General features: G+C 40.0%; 1 protein-coding gene across 2 annotated transcripts; it reads right to left on the reverse strand.

The window, feature by feature from the left end:
* Positions 1-3,738: 3,738 nt before the first annotated feature.
* Positions 3,739-14,911, reverse strand: LOC135524684 (B-cadherin-like). 2 transcript variants are annotated; one of them, XM_064952430.1, is made up of 13 exons: positions 14,776-14,911; positions 8,429-8,468; positions 8,233-8,270; positions 7,990-8,130; positions 7,745-7,900; positions 7,494-7,632; positions 7,194-7,366; positions 6,979-7,107; positions 6,632-6,817; positions 6,211-6,452; positions 4,826-4,965; positions 4,464-4,688; positions 3,739-4,324 (listed from the first exon to the last, which is right to left on the reverse strand). In XM_064952430.1, the coding sequence occupies exons 1-13, from the start codon at positions 14,806-14,808 to the stop codon at positions 4,161-4,163; spliced, it is 1,806 nt and encodes a 601-aa protein (XP_064808502.1). In that variant the 5' UTR covers positions 14,809-14,911; the 3' UTR covers positions 3,739-4,160. The 2 variants fall into 2 exon arrangements, with proteins under 2 accessions (XP_064808502.1, XP_064808501.1); XM_064952429.1 differs by having other exon boundaries at positions 8,384-8,468.
* Positions 14,912-16,846: the final 1,935 nt, after the last annotated feature.

The raw sequence follows: 16,846 nt of genomic DNA on the forward strand, positions 1-16,846 counted from the left end.
TAACTTAAAATGATAACCTGATAACCTAAAAAAAAAAAACGAAATTGGTTTTAAAAAAACTATATTGAACCAATTTTGGATCACTAAAAAAGAAACCCTGGAGTTCTCAAAGAACCCTACAAAAAGGCTCTATATAGAAATTTTAGGGGTGCCATATATGAAGCAAGCAATATAACCCTTTTTGGTTAGTTTTAAGAGTGTAGGAAATAGTTTTATGTCCAAGCCAATTTCCCTGAACTACGCAGATGTCACATACATTTGATTTATACTTTAACCAGGACAGTTATTGACATGGACAACATCAGTGTTAAAATACAATTAAAGTGCATGGTGAGGACATGGGAGCAATGATAGCATGCATCTCAATCAGACATAGGCATTGTTTCTCCAGGGTGGGGACGAGGTTCCCATGGTCCCATCAGCTAACTATCTGGGATGGCACTTGGGATCTACTCTCTCTCTCACACTCAGATCAGTTTCAATGGAGATGAAATACTGTACAATTTATATAGAATCTCTGTGGGAGATGGCATCAATGTGTCGATGCGGCTGGCACACACCATTCAGTGGATGACCAGTTGGTTCACTGCCCTTATCAGATCTGTGGAGTATGGTCATGTTCTGCTTGTGTGCTGTATATTCCACACACAGTAAATCAACTCTGATTTTACTGCAATCAGACTTTTTACCGTGTTTCTGTCTCTTGTAATAAATTCATGTTTTCGAGAAATATAGGGTACAAAAATTGGAGTTATATAATTTCCTTGATAACCAACAACCCATATTCAAGCCTCGCATTCTCAATGAATGTACGAATAAGTCAATATCTTTGAAAGGTTAGCTGGTTAACTTAATTCATGAGTCTGCTTTCAGGAACAAACTTCACTCTCCACTTCACTCTCCATGGTTGTATGGAGAGCAGTTAACAAATAGATCAAGACGCAGGTTTCATTGTACAAAGACAGAGACAAAAGGTGAGAATGAACCAAAACGGCTTTATTCTCTGCAAGCATGTAAATGATAACCAAGCAACCTTCACAACAATGGTCAATTATATCAACAGTGCCCAAGTGGAATTTTTCACACCCAGTTTTTGCTTTCTTGCCTTAATTTCATGTGTAGAAATAATCCAATGTTAATTTATTTTCACTGATGTGCACAACCAGCTACATACTTAAAATGAATGATAAAATATTACATGTTCTAGTGAATTAACAATGAATGAAAACAGATGTATTAACTGCAATGTTCCCTCTAAACTGTGCAGTGGCTCAAGAGATTGAATTTCACTGAGTTCGCCCCATAAGTTTGCACTTTATCGATCAAAGTTTCTCGGGGATCGAATCAACATTTTATCAGACCCTTTTTAATGCAAAAAAAAAGAAAACACATCTAACTTTGCAAGATTGAGTCTTTGGTTTTGTTTTAGGCAGAGACAGATCTCAACTGAGTGCAATTCTATTGATGGGTATCCCTCAAGCGTCTTTCAAATCAATTACCCTGGAGTGAATATGCTTTTCAGATCAGAACACAGAGCACATTTGTTGATATTCTTTGCTAGTTAGCGAGTTATTAGCCCAGTTATAGGTACATTGTATTCGGAAAGTATTCAGACCCCTTCACTTTTTCCACATTTTGCTATGTTACAGCCTTATACTAAAATTTATTAAATTGTTTTTTTCTTCTCATCGATCTACACACAATAGCCCATAATGACAAAGCAAAAAAAGATTTAGAATTTTTAGAACATTTATTAAAAATAAAAAGCCTGAAATATCACATTTACATAAGTATTCTGACCCTTTACTCAATACTTTGTTGAAGCATATTTGGCAGCAAATACAGCCTCGAGTCTTCTTGGGTATGGCTACAAGCTTGGAAAACCTGTATTTGGGGAGTTTCTTCCATTCTTCTCTGCAGATCTTCTCAAATTCTGTCAAGTTTGTTGGGGAGTGTCGCTGCACAGCTATTTTCAGGTCTCTCCGGAGATGTTAGATCGTGTTCAAGTCCGGGCTCTGGCTGGGCCACTCAAGGACATTTAGAGACTTGGCCAGAAGCCACTCCTTTGTTATCTTTGTGTGTTTATGGTAGTTGTCCTGTTGGGAGTGGAACCTTCTCCCCAGTCTGAGGTCCTGAGTGCTCAGGAGCAGGTTTTCATCAAGGATCTCTCTGTACTTTACTCTGTTCATCTTTACCTCAATCCTGACTAGTCTTCCAGTCCCTACCACTGAAAAACATTATGCTGCCACCACCATGCTTCACTGTAGGGATGGTATGGGCCAGGTGATGAGCAGTACCTAGTTTCCTTCAGACTTGATGCTTGGCATTCAAGCCAAACAGTTCATTCTTGGTTTCATCAGACCATAGAATCTTGTTTCTCATAATCTGAGAGTCCTTTAGGTGCCTTTTCACAAACTCCAAGCGGGGTGTCATATACTTTTCACTAAGGAGTGACTTCCCTCTGGTCACTCTACCATAAAGGACTGATTTGTGGAGTACTGCAGAGATGGCTGTCCTTCTGGAAGGTTCTTCCATCTCCACAGAGAAACACTGGAGCTCAGTCAAAGTAACCATCAAGTTCACCTTCCTGACCAAGGCTCTTCTCCCCAAGTTGCTCAGTTTGGCATGGCAGCTGGCTCTAGGAAGAGTCTTAGTGGTTCCAAACTTCTTCCATTTAAGAATGATGGAGGCCACTGTGTTCTTGGGGCCCTTCAATGCTGCAGAAATGTTTTGGTACCCTTTTCCCAGATCTGTGCTTTGACACAATCCTGTCTCTGGGATCTACAGACAATTCCTTCAAACTCATGGCTTGGTTTTTGCTCTGACATATACTGTCAACTGTGGGACCTTATACTGACAGGTGTGTACCTTTCCAAATCATGTCCAATGAATTGAATTTGCCACAGGTGGACTCCAATCAAGTTGTGGAAACATCTCAAGGATGATCAGTGGAAACAGGATGCACCCTGAGCTCAATGTCAAGCATCATAGCAAATGGTCTGAATACTTATGTAAATAAGGTATTTGTTTATTTGTAACAAAATTGCAACAAAAAACATTTGCTTTGTTGTGTGTAGATTGATGAGGGAAAAAAAATGTGTGATATATTTTAGAGTAAGGCTGTAACATATTGATTTCAAACATAGTCACACCACACATTTTCCTCTTTGTAACAGGCTGCTGCACTCACCTTTCATGTACAAGGTTCCAATCCAGCCAGTCCTCTCTGAAATATTTTATTGCTTTTAAAGGGGCAATCAGCAGTTGTTAAAATCCATTTTTGGACTTAAGTGATACCTTCCCATTGATTCTTGATTAATTTGTTTTTAATGTCTCAAACTTATTTCAGCCAATATCCAATAAATGTCGTTCCACTTCATGATTGTGTCCCACTTGTTGTTGATTTTTCACAAAAAAAGACAGTTTTATATCTTTATGTTTGAAGCCTGAAATGTGGAAAAGGTCGCAAAGTTCAAGGGGGCCGAATACTTTCGCAAGGCACTGTATCTGAATGTTTGGCTGGTTAGCTTAATGATCCTGCTTTATGGAACAGCCAACAGATGGGAACTGATGTCCTGCACAGTAGACACAATAAGACAAAAATATCACTCCGTGGTTCTGAAAAACTAGGCTAGATCAAAAGGCAAGATGCAAATCAAGATTGTGTGTTGTATGAGGGCAGTTAACCAATAGGAAAGAGACGCAGGTTTCAATGTACAAGGACAGAGAAACAAAAGGTGAGAATGAACCAAAAAGGCTTTATTCAATTTATATTAGAAACATGCATAAACCTCTCTGCAAGCATGCAAATGATCATGTTCTCCATGGAAATAAAAAACAAGCAACCTTCTCAACAATTGTAAAATATATCAGCAGTTCCCGAGGAAATGTATACAAACCCATATCTGCCTTGAAATGTAAAAATGCACACACAACGAGCAAAAGAAATAGAAAATGTGAACAAAAAAATATGCGTTGACATAAGTAATTCCGAAAAATGTTCAGTACTTTGATGGAAAAAATACTGGCAAATTAGCTGTGAATTTTCCTACTAATTTCTGGCTTTGTGACATACCCCTGCTGTCAAAAAAGTGACAACCTTCCCAAAACAAGCAATCCAGCTCTGCAAGCTATAAAATGCTAAGGAAATGTCATATAGGTCAGGATCTAACACAGAAATCCCCCCAGGTCATGCAGCTGTCCTCATTCATGGTGACGTGAATGACATGGTCTTGTTCCAGCCCGCCAGCATCAGTGACCCTCAGATTAATGTAGAAGTTTCTCTGCTCCCTCATGGCCTTGAATGTCAATTCAACCACAGTTCCTGGGACAGGAGAAAAATTGGACACATTTCAACTTTGAATGTGAAGAATGTTGTCAAAAGAACATACTTGGTCTGTTGATATTATTCTGAATACAAATGAACAGGCTAATGTAGAGTGAATGTGAAAAGCAATACACACCTGTTTCGTCCATTTGGGCAGCGCAATACATATTGGACCCTTCCAGAAGTTCTACACTGAAGGCTTCAGCAAAGCCTGGCCCGTCTCTGTCTGTCACAGCCAAACGCACTAGACGGGGGTCTTGGTTGCAGAGCTTCAACGGGGTGTCATCAATAGTCGGAGCATTGTCGTTTACATCTTCCAGCTCTATCAGAATGGTTCCAGTTCCAGTAGCAGGGATTTCATCTGATAACCCAAAACAAGATACTTTTATCAAATGGAGAAATGAAGAAGTCAACTAAATTAACCTTGGTTCCTTGGTTGAAGCCTGCTGGTGAACAAGATTGCTGGTGAACAAGATTACAACAAATTCAGAATTCCACCTTCGATGGCGAGAATGAGAACTCTGTATTTGCCATCTTTGGCAAAGGGAGACTCTCTGTCCAGGGAGTGTTTGGTTTTGATCATTCCGGTCTCACTGTTGATGTCCAGCCATTTAGCAGGATCTCTGTCCATGCGATACCTAGAATATACAGTACATTGAGTTAAAACATCACCATTCACAAGGCTTCTTGCAATCTTAATGCATCTGAATGTACTTTATCATAAAGGGCATGTATATCATTGAATTGACTTAGCAGCATAATGTATCTGGGGCAGCACCGTAGCCTAGTGGTTATATTGTTGGACTAGTAACCAAAAGGTTGCAAGATCAAATCCCTGAGCTGATGTAGCAGTGAGATGTTGTTCCCCTAGATTATGCACCAAGTTGCACACAAGGACCAATTCAAATAGGCCATGTCAAGAGGGGATTTTAATTCAGTGTATTTTTTCATTTAATTACAGCTGCATAGCTAATGTTTTTGTTTGGTGTACAAACACTTTTTCATATCAATATTGTACATACATGTGATTGTAAAAGTTTTGTATATTTTGGTTTAGTCCATCGCGGGTTACCTGTATTTCCTTACCCCCTTATTGTTCTGTTTTGCCTGACCTTCAGCTAGTATGGTATGTTTTCCTTGGCTCCGAAATTGTTTAATATAAAACCGTCATAATGTTACACAATGTACTGTTATGCTACCATAAGTTTGTTACAATGTGGATAATATAAAGATTTATGTTAACAAGTTTCACAAAGCTCACTTACTAGGGTATCTATTGTAACTTGTGAGTACTTGGGACAGTGTTTGAGTGAGTTTCCATGTGCTTGCGCAGGTGCCTGAGAGCTAGGACCGCGCCAAGGGTTAACATAATGAGTGTTGTCTCTTCGTGTGCAGGTATGTCTTTTACTTTGTCTGAATTATGTTCTGTATCATTTTGCTTGTATTGTATGGTGTGCTGTTGTGCATTGAATGTGTGCACGCAGCACCTGTTATTTCCTTTTGGCGCTCTTTTGCCTGACTTTCAGCTAGCAAGGTGCCTGAGAGCTAGGACCACGCCAAGAGTTAACATAATGTGTGTTGTCTCTTCGTGTGCAGGGCAAATAAAAATAATTCAACTAGTAACTAGTTGTGGCAGCGTCCTAATTAAAAGTACACAATGCAGAATGAACCACGCTCCACTGACAAGGTACAAAATCTGTCGTTCTGCCCCTGAACAAGGCTGTTACCCACTGTTCCTAGGCCGTCATTGAAAATAAGAGTTTGTTCTTAACTGACTTGCCTAGTTAAAAAAAAAAAAAAAATTTAAATCGATCTCCACATTTATACCAGGACCTCAACTGAATGAAATAAATTGCAGATAAAATAAAGTTTCATGAACTCACATGAGTTTATGTGCCATGATGTCTGGATCAATGGCTGTATACAGAACCAAATCACTGTCCACTGGCAGGTGTTCAGATATAGAAACAACCTTTTCCACTGGGTCAAAGACAGGGGCATCATTCCGATCCTCCACATTCACCTGGACTGTGGAGGTGGAGGTGGGCAGGGGGGTGGCAAATGGGACCTCATTCTCCACAGTCACCAACAGGGTGTAGCGATTGTCCTTCTCAAAGTCAAGGGGCTAAATGGGAACAAGACACAGTCAGGTTCATGACACAATGAAAAAAACATCAACAATTTTGTAAAATATTTGTATGGTTCTACAGTGAAATTCAGACCACAGTCAAATACATATGTGCTGTAACTTGGCTCCATTCACATACTCATCTGAACAAAGAAACCAAGAAACCAAGCAGGTACCTTGGCTGTGGTAATGATTCCTTCCAGTCTACTAGGTCCAGTGTTTACAGTGAACATTCCACCTGGGTCTCCATCTACAATCCTGTACTTGGTGGCCCAGTTGGAAGAGTGTGGCTCATCTCCATCACTCACTGGCAATTTGACCACAAGGGCATTCACTTTGTTCTCTGGGACAGACACCGTGTTCTGAAAAAAAAATACATGAAGAGAACATGTGAGAAGATGTGCTGTATGCCATTTATCAAGTTCAAATTTTCCTCAAGTCAGCTCCTTCAAACAAAATATTTCCCTCTTCAAGTCACCTTTACTGTTTAATGAGCGGTACTGTTTGCTGATTGTACACTTACCAAAGACTTCTCAAATTGAGGAGCTATGTCATTCCTGTCCATTACAGTAATTATGGATTTTCCGAAACATTTCAGACCATTGCCCTCCAAATCAGCAGCTTGGATTTCCAATGTATATTTTGGAAAATTCTGGAAAATGACACCAGATGGAGCACATTGTGAAATGTAGCGGTTACTGTAAGTTAAAATTGTATGCTAGTAGTATAGCCACTAACCTCTCTGTCCAGTCCAGCAGCATTGACCCGGATCCCTCCTGTGACAGGGTTGATGACAAACATGTTGGGACTCGGCAGCACAGGTTCCTGATTTATAATAGTGTATCTGACATCAGAATTGGCTGAGTTAGGCTCATCTGCATCGGTGGCTGTGACCTCCATGACCTCAAACCCTGAGAAGAAAATATTTCAACATAAATGATATTCATGGATGACAATAAAACATATTGAATATTGATATTGTACTTTTATTCTAAAACTCAGCTTAGTATATTTGACTCAATGTTGACTGAGACACACCTGGTCGGGATGCTTCCGGGACAATCCCTGTAAAAGGATCTTGGGTGAAAACTGGCTTGTTGTCATTCATATCAATTACTTGAACAATAATCTCCATTGATTCTTCTGCTAAACCCGCGCCAACAGCATGAGCCAAAAGCTAAAGGGGAAAATATATAAAAATGTTAAAATAACATGCATTCAATGTTATAGAATTCAAAAGGCAAAACAAACTGACATTACCAGATATTTGTCTTATTTACAAACATTACCACATAATGGTCTTGTCTCTCTCTGTCCAAAGGCTGGGTCACATAGAGAAAGCCAGAGTTTTTGTCCACAGCGAACAGTCCCACAGGGGGTTGATCTACTCCAGAACCAGTGATGCTGTACAGGATCTTCACCTTTTTATCATTGATGGATCTCATCTGAATGTATAAATATTAACAATGTTAAAACCATAACAAAATCCTGAAACAACCATGTTTTCTGCCAACATAAATCTACAATCACTCACCTGCACCATGTACTTGGGGAAAGGGCCTCTTGCGTTCTCTGGGAAGTTGATGGGAGGAATGACCCAATCCCTTTTCCTTCTCACCAGACCTACCAAAGGCTTTGGAAACTCCAGAACTGGAAGACTTGCAGGATATTTAGGCTGTGCCAAAAATATTTGTACAAATTAGAAAAATTAGACCAGCCCTATGATTAAAATTAGAGGAATGAAACTGACACTAAGTTTTAAGATCCACATTCTCACCTGAGAGGCAATGCCAGCATCCTCATGACCGAAGCCCTCTGTGAGGAGATCAAATGAATATGAACTGTTTAAAAGCAAACAATTCCACTACGGTATGTTGCTACTACTCTGTATAATGCAATATAATATTCTAGACAGTCAAATAGGTCACCCGCGGTTTGTTCCCCTCCAGTCAGTGGATAGTCAAAGCCATTACCTGACTGTAAAGCCTCAGACATTCTCCCCAGGGCCCAACCCTGAGGTTTGAAGGAAAAGGAATATTGAAAAACATGATATACACTTCCCTCTATATGTTATTGGACAGTGAAGTTAAATGGTTTTATTTGGCTCTACATTCCAGCCTTTTACATTGGAATGTTTAATATTAGGTGACAATACAGAATGCCAGCTTTTATTTGAGCTTGTTTTCATACACATCTGTTCTCTGTTTAAAGATGGAAGCACTTTATGTATCTAGTCCCCCTATTTGAAAAAGGCTTAAGCATTTGGACAAACTCCCTTTTTGTGACAGTTTCATAATCTAAACCAGGATTAAGCCTTAGTGTGTACTAGTTAAAACGAGTACATTTAAGTATAAAGGCACAAGGCGAGAACCAGATACAGGAGGCAGATGGATTGAGTCTGATATTTATTGTATCCAAAAGGGGTAGGCAAGAGAATGGTCGTGGACAGGTAAAAGGTCAAAACCAGTTCAGAGTCCAGGAGGTACAGCGTGGCAGACAGGCTCAAGGTCAGGGCAGACGGGTACAGAGTCCAGAAAACAGGCAAGGGTCAAAACCAGGTGGTCTAGTAAAAGACCATCGAAACAGGCAGGCATAAAACCCACTTGTTGACTTGGAACATACAAGACAAACTGGCACAGAGGGGAAGATAACACAGGGATATATACACCAGGGATAACAAGCGACACCTGGAGGGGGTGGAGACAATAACAAGGACAGGTGAAACTGATCAGAGTGTGATATTAAGTAGCTTTCATGAATGTGGCCTAAATTTGGCGTAGTTAGTAGGAGACTATGGAGTCCTGGAGTAAGGTAAGTAAGGTAAGTAAGCCTAAATGAGAACACCTGGGATTAGCCAGAGGATTTCATGAGAATGAAATGAAATATCTGAAGGAAGAACATGAAATGAAGATGAGAATTCTACAGGTTGAATTCGATATGAAGTTGGAAGAGAGAAACAGTACCCTGACAATTGTGATTACCAACCATGGTGAACAATATGACATGTAAAAAATAAATGTCTCGTTGTTTGGATATTCATGAGTGAGAGTTTTGTTGATCACCACAAACCACATTTTAAACCAGCCTTGGTTTAGTCACTCATTTAAATTTTGCTGCACACTATTTTAATTTTGTACAGAACAAACATTATCAAAGCAAAAATAAGCCATAATGAATACATTCCATATTTAAATGTATCTCATCTAGTTGAAGTGCTGCAATGTGAAAACAACTGTATGCAAGTCCTCGTTGGTCATTGCCTGCCTCAGCCATGGACACATCTGCTTGATCCTGATCTTCCATTGGAGGATCAGGACAGCAATGCTGCTTCAGGTAGTTGTGCAGCACAGCTGTAGCAATGATCACCTTGCAGCATCTTTTTGACTTGAAACGAAGTGTATTGCGTAAACACTGGAATCGACTTATCCATACTCCAAACATACTCTCGTGCAGATATGAGCTTGGTTGTATCTTTGCTGCTCAGCGGTTGTGGGATTTATGTATGGCGTGAATAAAAAGTTACTCTGACCATATCCACTGTCACCAAGTAGTAGTCCACTATGTTGTCCTCTCTGAAACGAGGTACACAATGAAGAGCTGCATCTTTCCAATGGGCAACAATGTTTGAAAACTCTAAATTAGGTGTGCATACACCCTGAACATTGATGGAAAACCAATTCTTACAGTTCCTGTGCTCCTCATCATCAGGAGTTGATGGACACTTTATGGGAACGTGACACAGGGAATCAGCCAATCACTCCTGGGAAGTGCCTATATTCATAGAATTGCAATTTATAGTTGGCTTGGCCAGCAGCATCAGGAAACTTGATGTAAAGACTCCACAGTTTACAAATGTCCCAGCAGACTTTAAACTATTCTACACAGATGTGTCACTGGCAACACACAAATCAACAGTTTCACGATGAAAGATTCCAGATGCCAAAAACCTCAAAATGATCAGAACTTGGAGAGAATTGGCTAAAGGCCTTCCTCTTTGAGACCGAGAGGAAAGTCTAGGCTCAAGCAAAGATCTCTCCAATGCATTTTCTTTCTACATACGAAAGAGGTCTCAAAGCCATTTCATCAAAGTAGTTTAATGGATTACTCCTATCCACAAGTACTCGTCTCTGGCCTCTGTAGTGCATGTTGGTCTTCATTTAGATATTCCAAATAGTCCATGCTCCCTCACAAACAGTACTAAGCAGAAGTTAAACCTGCCTCTTTGAAGGATTCATTTAAACTGCAATTTAGTCCTAGAGTAGCTCTAATCCTCCCTCTTGCACTCAGCTTTGTTTTATCCAGAACAGGCTAAATCGACAACTATTTTAAGATAAGTCTGTGCAAGTTGCTTTTGAGTTAAGACCGCTCAAACAGGCATTTTAGTATGGGACTAGGCTTAAGCCTCTTCTGTGAAACCGGCCCATAGTGTATTAAAAGTAGTCAAAGTTTAGTATTTGGTTGCATATTCTACATCAAGCTTGTGACACTACAAACTTGGATGCATTTGAGGTTTTTTTTTTAATCATGTTTTTCCCAATAGGATCTGAAAAATAAGGCTAGATTGTAGAATCAAAGCATAGTTTAAAATATATGGGAGCTGGTTTTAGGTCAGAAGCAACCACCACCCGGTATCAGTCCAGAACACAAGGAGCCAGTGTTTAAAGGGGGTTAAATAAATTATCCACACACACACACACCACTGACAGTAATTGTGTCTAGGGTTGCAAAATTCCAATAACTTTCCCAAAATGTCTAGGTTTTCCAGAAATCCAGGTTGAAAGATTTCCAGAATCAGAAGAAAATACAAAAATTCTACAACTGGTAAACTTGGGAATTTTCTGGAAAGTTAATGGAATTTTGCAACCCTAATTGTGTCTGACAAGGATTGCGGTTCTGAAAATAGAGCTAAAACTAAACTTAGTAAATATACTAATGAAAAGCGTGCAATATTGTCAGTACACCTTTCCTGCAGTCAAATGGCCAAATCGCCCTTTAGTTGCCTCATGGGTGGAATGTTAATATTTTTTATATTCATAATTTTTTTTAAATGTGATGTTTCTGGTGTCAAACAGTTGTTATATTTCAGTCTACTGTTATGTACATAAAGTAATATTTTGGGATGCAAACTCAAAATGTAAAATATTTCAACTTGATATCTGACATGGAACAGGTACCTTTTTTAAAAGCCAAAAACCATGTGTGTGAGTTGTACACTTCTGTTTTCGAAGGAGATTTGTTTAAGACTACCAAGAAACACTGTGACCCTGATTTAGCCCACTGTAGTAAAAGTTTAGCACGAGTGATATACACAGAAATTAGCCTAGCACCACAAGTGATAAATGCTAACTAACGGCTAATCAGTAACAGGCATGCTAAATACTAATTCATTCTGAATGGAAATGCCTCCCGGGCAGGTAGCCTAGGCCTGATTGGGCTACAGACTGTGAGCTAGGGGATATTAGGGTTATCAGGACGGAAAGCTCTGGGCCTACTGGGATAGACAACTGGAGACTGAGGGCTAAGATGCTCTGGACCTACTGGGACTATAGACTGAGGACCTAGTAGGAAAGAGGGTGAGGTGTCACCTATGACCGGATACTGAACACTTCGGTGAGGTGGGTCCTCCACGGGGACATCAGGCGGGTCTCCCAAGGCTGGAACTAGCAGGACACAGTTCAGAGGGGCTAACATAAACCCCAAGACTGCGACAGGCAGCAGACATGGACTGTAAAGACTGGAGGGGGCTCCCAGGGCATCATTGGACAGCAGCAGGCTGGACATCAAAGGATGGACTAGGCTGTTCCCACCAGACATGGACCGGAGATAGTGGTCGGGTGGACTGTAGGAACCTTCCATCTTCCTGACCGCTTCTATGAGCTCATCAATCTTGTCACCTGGCTGTGTAAACACAGTGTGTGCTCCGGTTGTCACTGGCAGTCCACGCTCAGGTCAACGCTGATCCCGGTGATATCTGGTCGAGGTTCGATGCTGATCCTCAGGATCTCTGGTCGAGGTTCGGCCCTGATCTTGGCGATCTCTGGTCGAGGTTAGCTTGAGGTGGGAACCCCGGTGTATTAGCACCCCGATGAAAAGGCTCAGGCTCTGTTCTCTATTCTGCTGGTCAGCCTGGGTGATGAGTTGTCGAAGGGGAAGGTCATTTTAAAGGCGGTATGTCATGTTTCGAGTGCTCAAGAGAACCCTCTAGCTGCTCTCCCTCGTAGGAGTGGTAAGTGAATGTGTGTGGTAGTCTGTTCCTTGACTTGTAGCCATGCCATAATTATCAAGATATTGTGGCAGGTGAGCTGGTCGGTGCAGATGGGCCACATCTTGTGGAGGATCTTCTCTGTTAACTGGCATCCTCGGGTTGTAGCAGTTACTGGATCCGCATCGAAAGGACCAGGAATAATAGGTGGGGCAACGCAGGCGCCGGTTTTTGGCCGGTAGCTACCATCATAGGGTGTCCTTCGAGAACACGAGGAAGCATTATTTCAGATCCAGGAGGTTTCAAAAATGATCCACACACACACAAAACCACTCTAACAGTAATGGTGTCTAACAATGATTGTGATTCTGAAAACAAAGAGGTAAAACAGACTATAGCACTGATACTGTATGCAGGACATGACTAACAAGCTAGCACAGGCTTGTATATAACAGCACGGGCTGTACCACTGTAGCAGGAAATGTGTGTTCACATGACAACCTACACAGGCTATGGAACTTGTAGAAAATGGTAAATATACTAATGTAAACAATGCAGTATTGTAAGTACATCTTCACAATATGAACACATTTACCATGAGCGGTGTACACAGAAAATAGCCTAGCAGCACTCGTGAGAACTGTGGTTTACCGCTAACAGGAATGCTAAATAATAACGCATTCTGAATGGAAATTCTAACACTAGCGAGCTAGCTAACAATCCCCACATAAATGTTGATTACAACAATAGGCAATCTTAAACTCCGAAATCAACAAGACAAACTTTAAGGCACTTATTTTTAGATGTACGCACAGTAAAATATCAGACAGCTAAGGTGTGTGACCACAGGAAGAAGGGTCATAGGAGTGCTCGTCATGGTAGGGAAAGCACGTTTCTGACATCTTGCCTGCCCGTGCTGGAGTCCTACAATGAATGTCCCGGGAATTCTATTGTTGATAGGCTGATATAAAACTGATTGGTGTGACCTTGACCAATAGGAACTAAAAGAATGGCGAATAATGTTTTGTGCCATTTTGGAGTCCATTTTATTCTAAGTAAGAATAGAAAATGTTTATGAACACGTGTACTTTTATGTGGATGCTACCATGATTATAGATAATTATGAATGAACTGTGAATTAAAAGGTTACAGAGGCACAAGGATCATACCCCCTAAAAAACTGTTGAACTGATAGTCACTGGAGGCCATCGGGGTGTGTACATGTGAGGAACTTGATTTAGAGAAGCATGGGGACACGCTCTCTTGAAGGAAGGGGGTAGTTTATTACATTAATCAGCTTTATAACCAGTGTTGAGCCTAACCGGCATACATAAGCTGCGTGTGAGTTTCAAATTTGGGGTAAGCATTTTCACCATTAAAATGCTGACCTCCCCTGTTATTGGTAATGATAAGATGTTAGAATGTTTGTTGTAGCCTCTGAAAGGCATCTTGCTCATCATTATTCATGATTTTTCTTAATCATGGCATTATCAGGATTTATTTTGAAATGTTCAGAAACATCTTAGAAGGAAATTATTCAAGTCACCATTCACTGTTTAGTTCCTATTGTGCAAAACATAACATAAAAAAAACAACAAAAACAAACTGCAAATGCATCCAACAAGATTAGAGTCTCAAACTTGATGTAGTCATTGCGTGCAAGGAATATGGGACCAAATACTAAACCTTTGACTGCTTTTATAGACTATAAGAGAATTTGTCCAAATATTTATGACTTACTAACATGGGGGGGACTAGATAAATAAAGTGCTTTCATTTCTAAACTGTAAAACAGATATGTATAAAAGAAAAACTCAAATAATAGGTGACATTCTGTAGTCGCCTCATCTGACACATTTGATCTCAAGTCCAAAATGCTGTAGAATAGAGCCAAATTTCAATTTTAGCTTCAGTGTCCAAAAACAAATTGAGGGGATTGTACTTCACCTATCATGTCAAAGCGGTACTGCAAATGATATCATATGCATGCATCTTTATATTTAGAAATGTAGAGTATATAAGCACTTGTGTCCCCACATTCAGAAAATATTTAATTTCACTTTGTAGTAAACATTAAAATATAGACCTATTCATTAGTCAAATTTAGCCAGAGCTCACCCAGATCAGGAAGATGGTAATGTCATATGACATCGTTCGGGAATACTAGTAATTTCAACTAATTAACAATAAAAACGTGACAAAATAACTCAATTTGGCTAAAGCGACACTTATCATCAACCAATTTTGCATTCAATGTCAGTTTGTCAAGCCACAACTTCCTGATGGAAATGAGAAGTGACACTCTTCAAAAGACCACATGGCTATGAATAGTTGCATGGACTGAAAGATATTGCAAAACTATCACTACTACAGTATTGAAAACTACTTAGGTTTTACAAACAAGGCCTCAGATCTATAAACTAATGACTGGACAAGTAATCAGATGAAGGGCCATGATCAGTAGCGCACAACAATGTTTTGAAACGAAAAGCAGAAATGACACTGTCTTGCAGTCTTGGTAAAAAACAAATGACCAAGAGAGTGTGTTGTGCATGTTTGCAGATTCAAGGGTTGTGTGGTAGCCACAGGCCACTGGGTACAACACATAAATAAGAATTTGTTCTTAACTGGCTTGTCAGTTAAATAAAGGTCACATAAATCAAATAAAACATAAATATAATTACAACAGGGATAATTAGGAAATATTTGGTTGAGATGATCAATGCGATTACAACCTATATTCACCCACTCAAAAAGACAGTTGAATTTCCAATGTTACGCTTTTAACCATTTTAAAAGTACAGAAAATTTCAAATGGGAATACAATGTCAGATATTTTGTATATTTATACAACAGATTCTTGTGTTGTCACTGTGCTTCATCTAATAGCAGAACCAAATGACCTGGATTGCAGATGAGATTACATTAAAAGTACATGGTGCAAGTGATCAGTGCCATTCAAGATTCTGCACAGATTATTACAGCAATTGTGAAGACCTCCACAGACCTGCAACCATGGCATGCTATCTTGAACATGTTTAATCCCATTCTTTAATTTAGATTTTTGGTTGAGTTGAAGTCGGAGAGGTGAATCCAACATATGTTAACTTGTCAACGAGTAGTTAATAGGCTTTTTATTGTATTTCAAACGTGATATTCACATCTCCATCTCATCCTAATTCACTACATTGGTGTCAAAAAGAGAGATGGCGTCCGTGAGGCCATCGGAGTGGCATGTAGAAGTGAGGGATTTGGCAAAGAGAAATTACTGAACACTGTAGCGACATTAATCCAACACCTAACGACCTTGTCAAGAGTTTCGGGCCTCCTTTCATGGTGCTTCCAGGCAGCCGCTCAAGAGTAAAATATGTACAATGTTTGAAATAATTGTTTGTGTTTTTTTGTTGTTGTGTCGCACTGCTCCCTGCTTTTAAACGGATTAAGCATTGCTTTGACAATGATGGATTGATTGTACAAACGTTGTGGAAAACTCATAAAATTTTCTACAGATTTACAAAAAACATGCACCTCGACTGGCACTGCATATCCGAGACAAACTTCAGTGCTTCGGGATAATGCGGCAAGAAGCTGGGTGAGAGGGAATACAGCTAGTAAGGGCACACAGGAAAATACTGACAACAGAAGGTAACAGACCTAAAATGCATCAAAAACACAATCGCTCACGTCAATGCAGAGCTCTAACTGAATTATGTGATGTCGCAAATACGTCCCAGAATGCCCCAGAGACTCCAAATGTGTTTGTTTGTAATTCAAGATAATTGATAAACAAAGTGGATGCATTTGAACTGCTTCTTCAATTAGTAAATGGCAGACATTGGATGTGTCACTGAAGCTTGGGCCAACAAAAATATCCCAGATGAATCTCTTTTCATATATATATCAGCTGTTCAGAAATGACAGGTCCCGAGAGGGGATGAGAGGAGGGTGTCTGGCCATGTATGTGAACCACAGTATGCAGTCAAAGAGAAGAACTGACCTAGAGAAAGAGGAATGTGAGTGTATGTGAATTCAGTTCTGTCCTAAACGACTCCCCAGCTCAGTTTCAACTCTGTTTGTGGGAGTACTCTACCATCCACCATGGGCAAATGAGAAAACACTGTTGATGTGATCAGGATGTCCTATCTCCAAATGGGTCTGTATGGAGACTTTAATCACCTGCCTATCAAGA

This window comes from Oncorhynchus masou, chromosome 31 (assembly GCF_036934945.1).
Source record: "Oncorhynchus masou masou isolate Uvic2021 chromosome 31, UVic_Omas_1.1, whole genome shotgun sequence".
In the NCBI taxonomy this organism is placed as follows: Eukaryota; Metazoa; Chordata; class Actinopteri; order Salmoniformes; family Salmonidae; genus Oncorhynchus; species Oncorhynchus masou.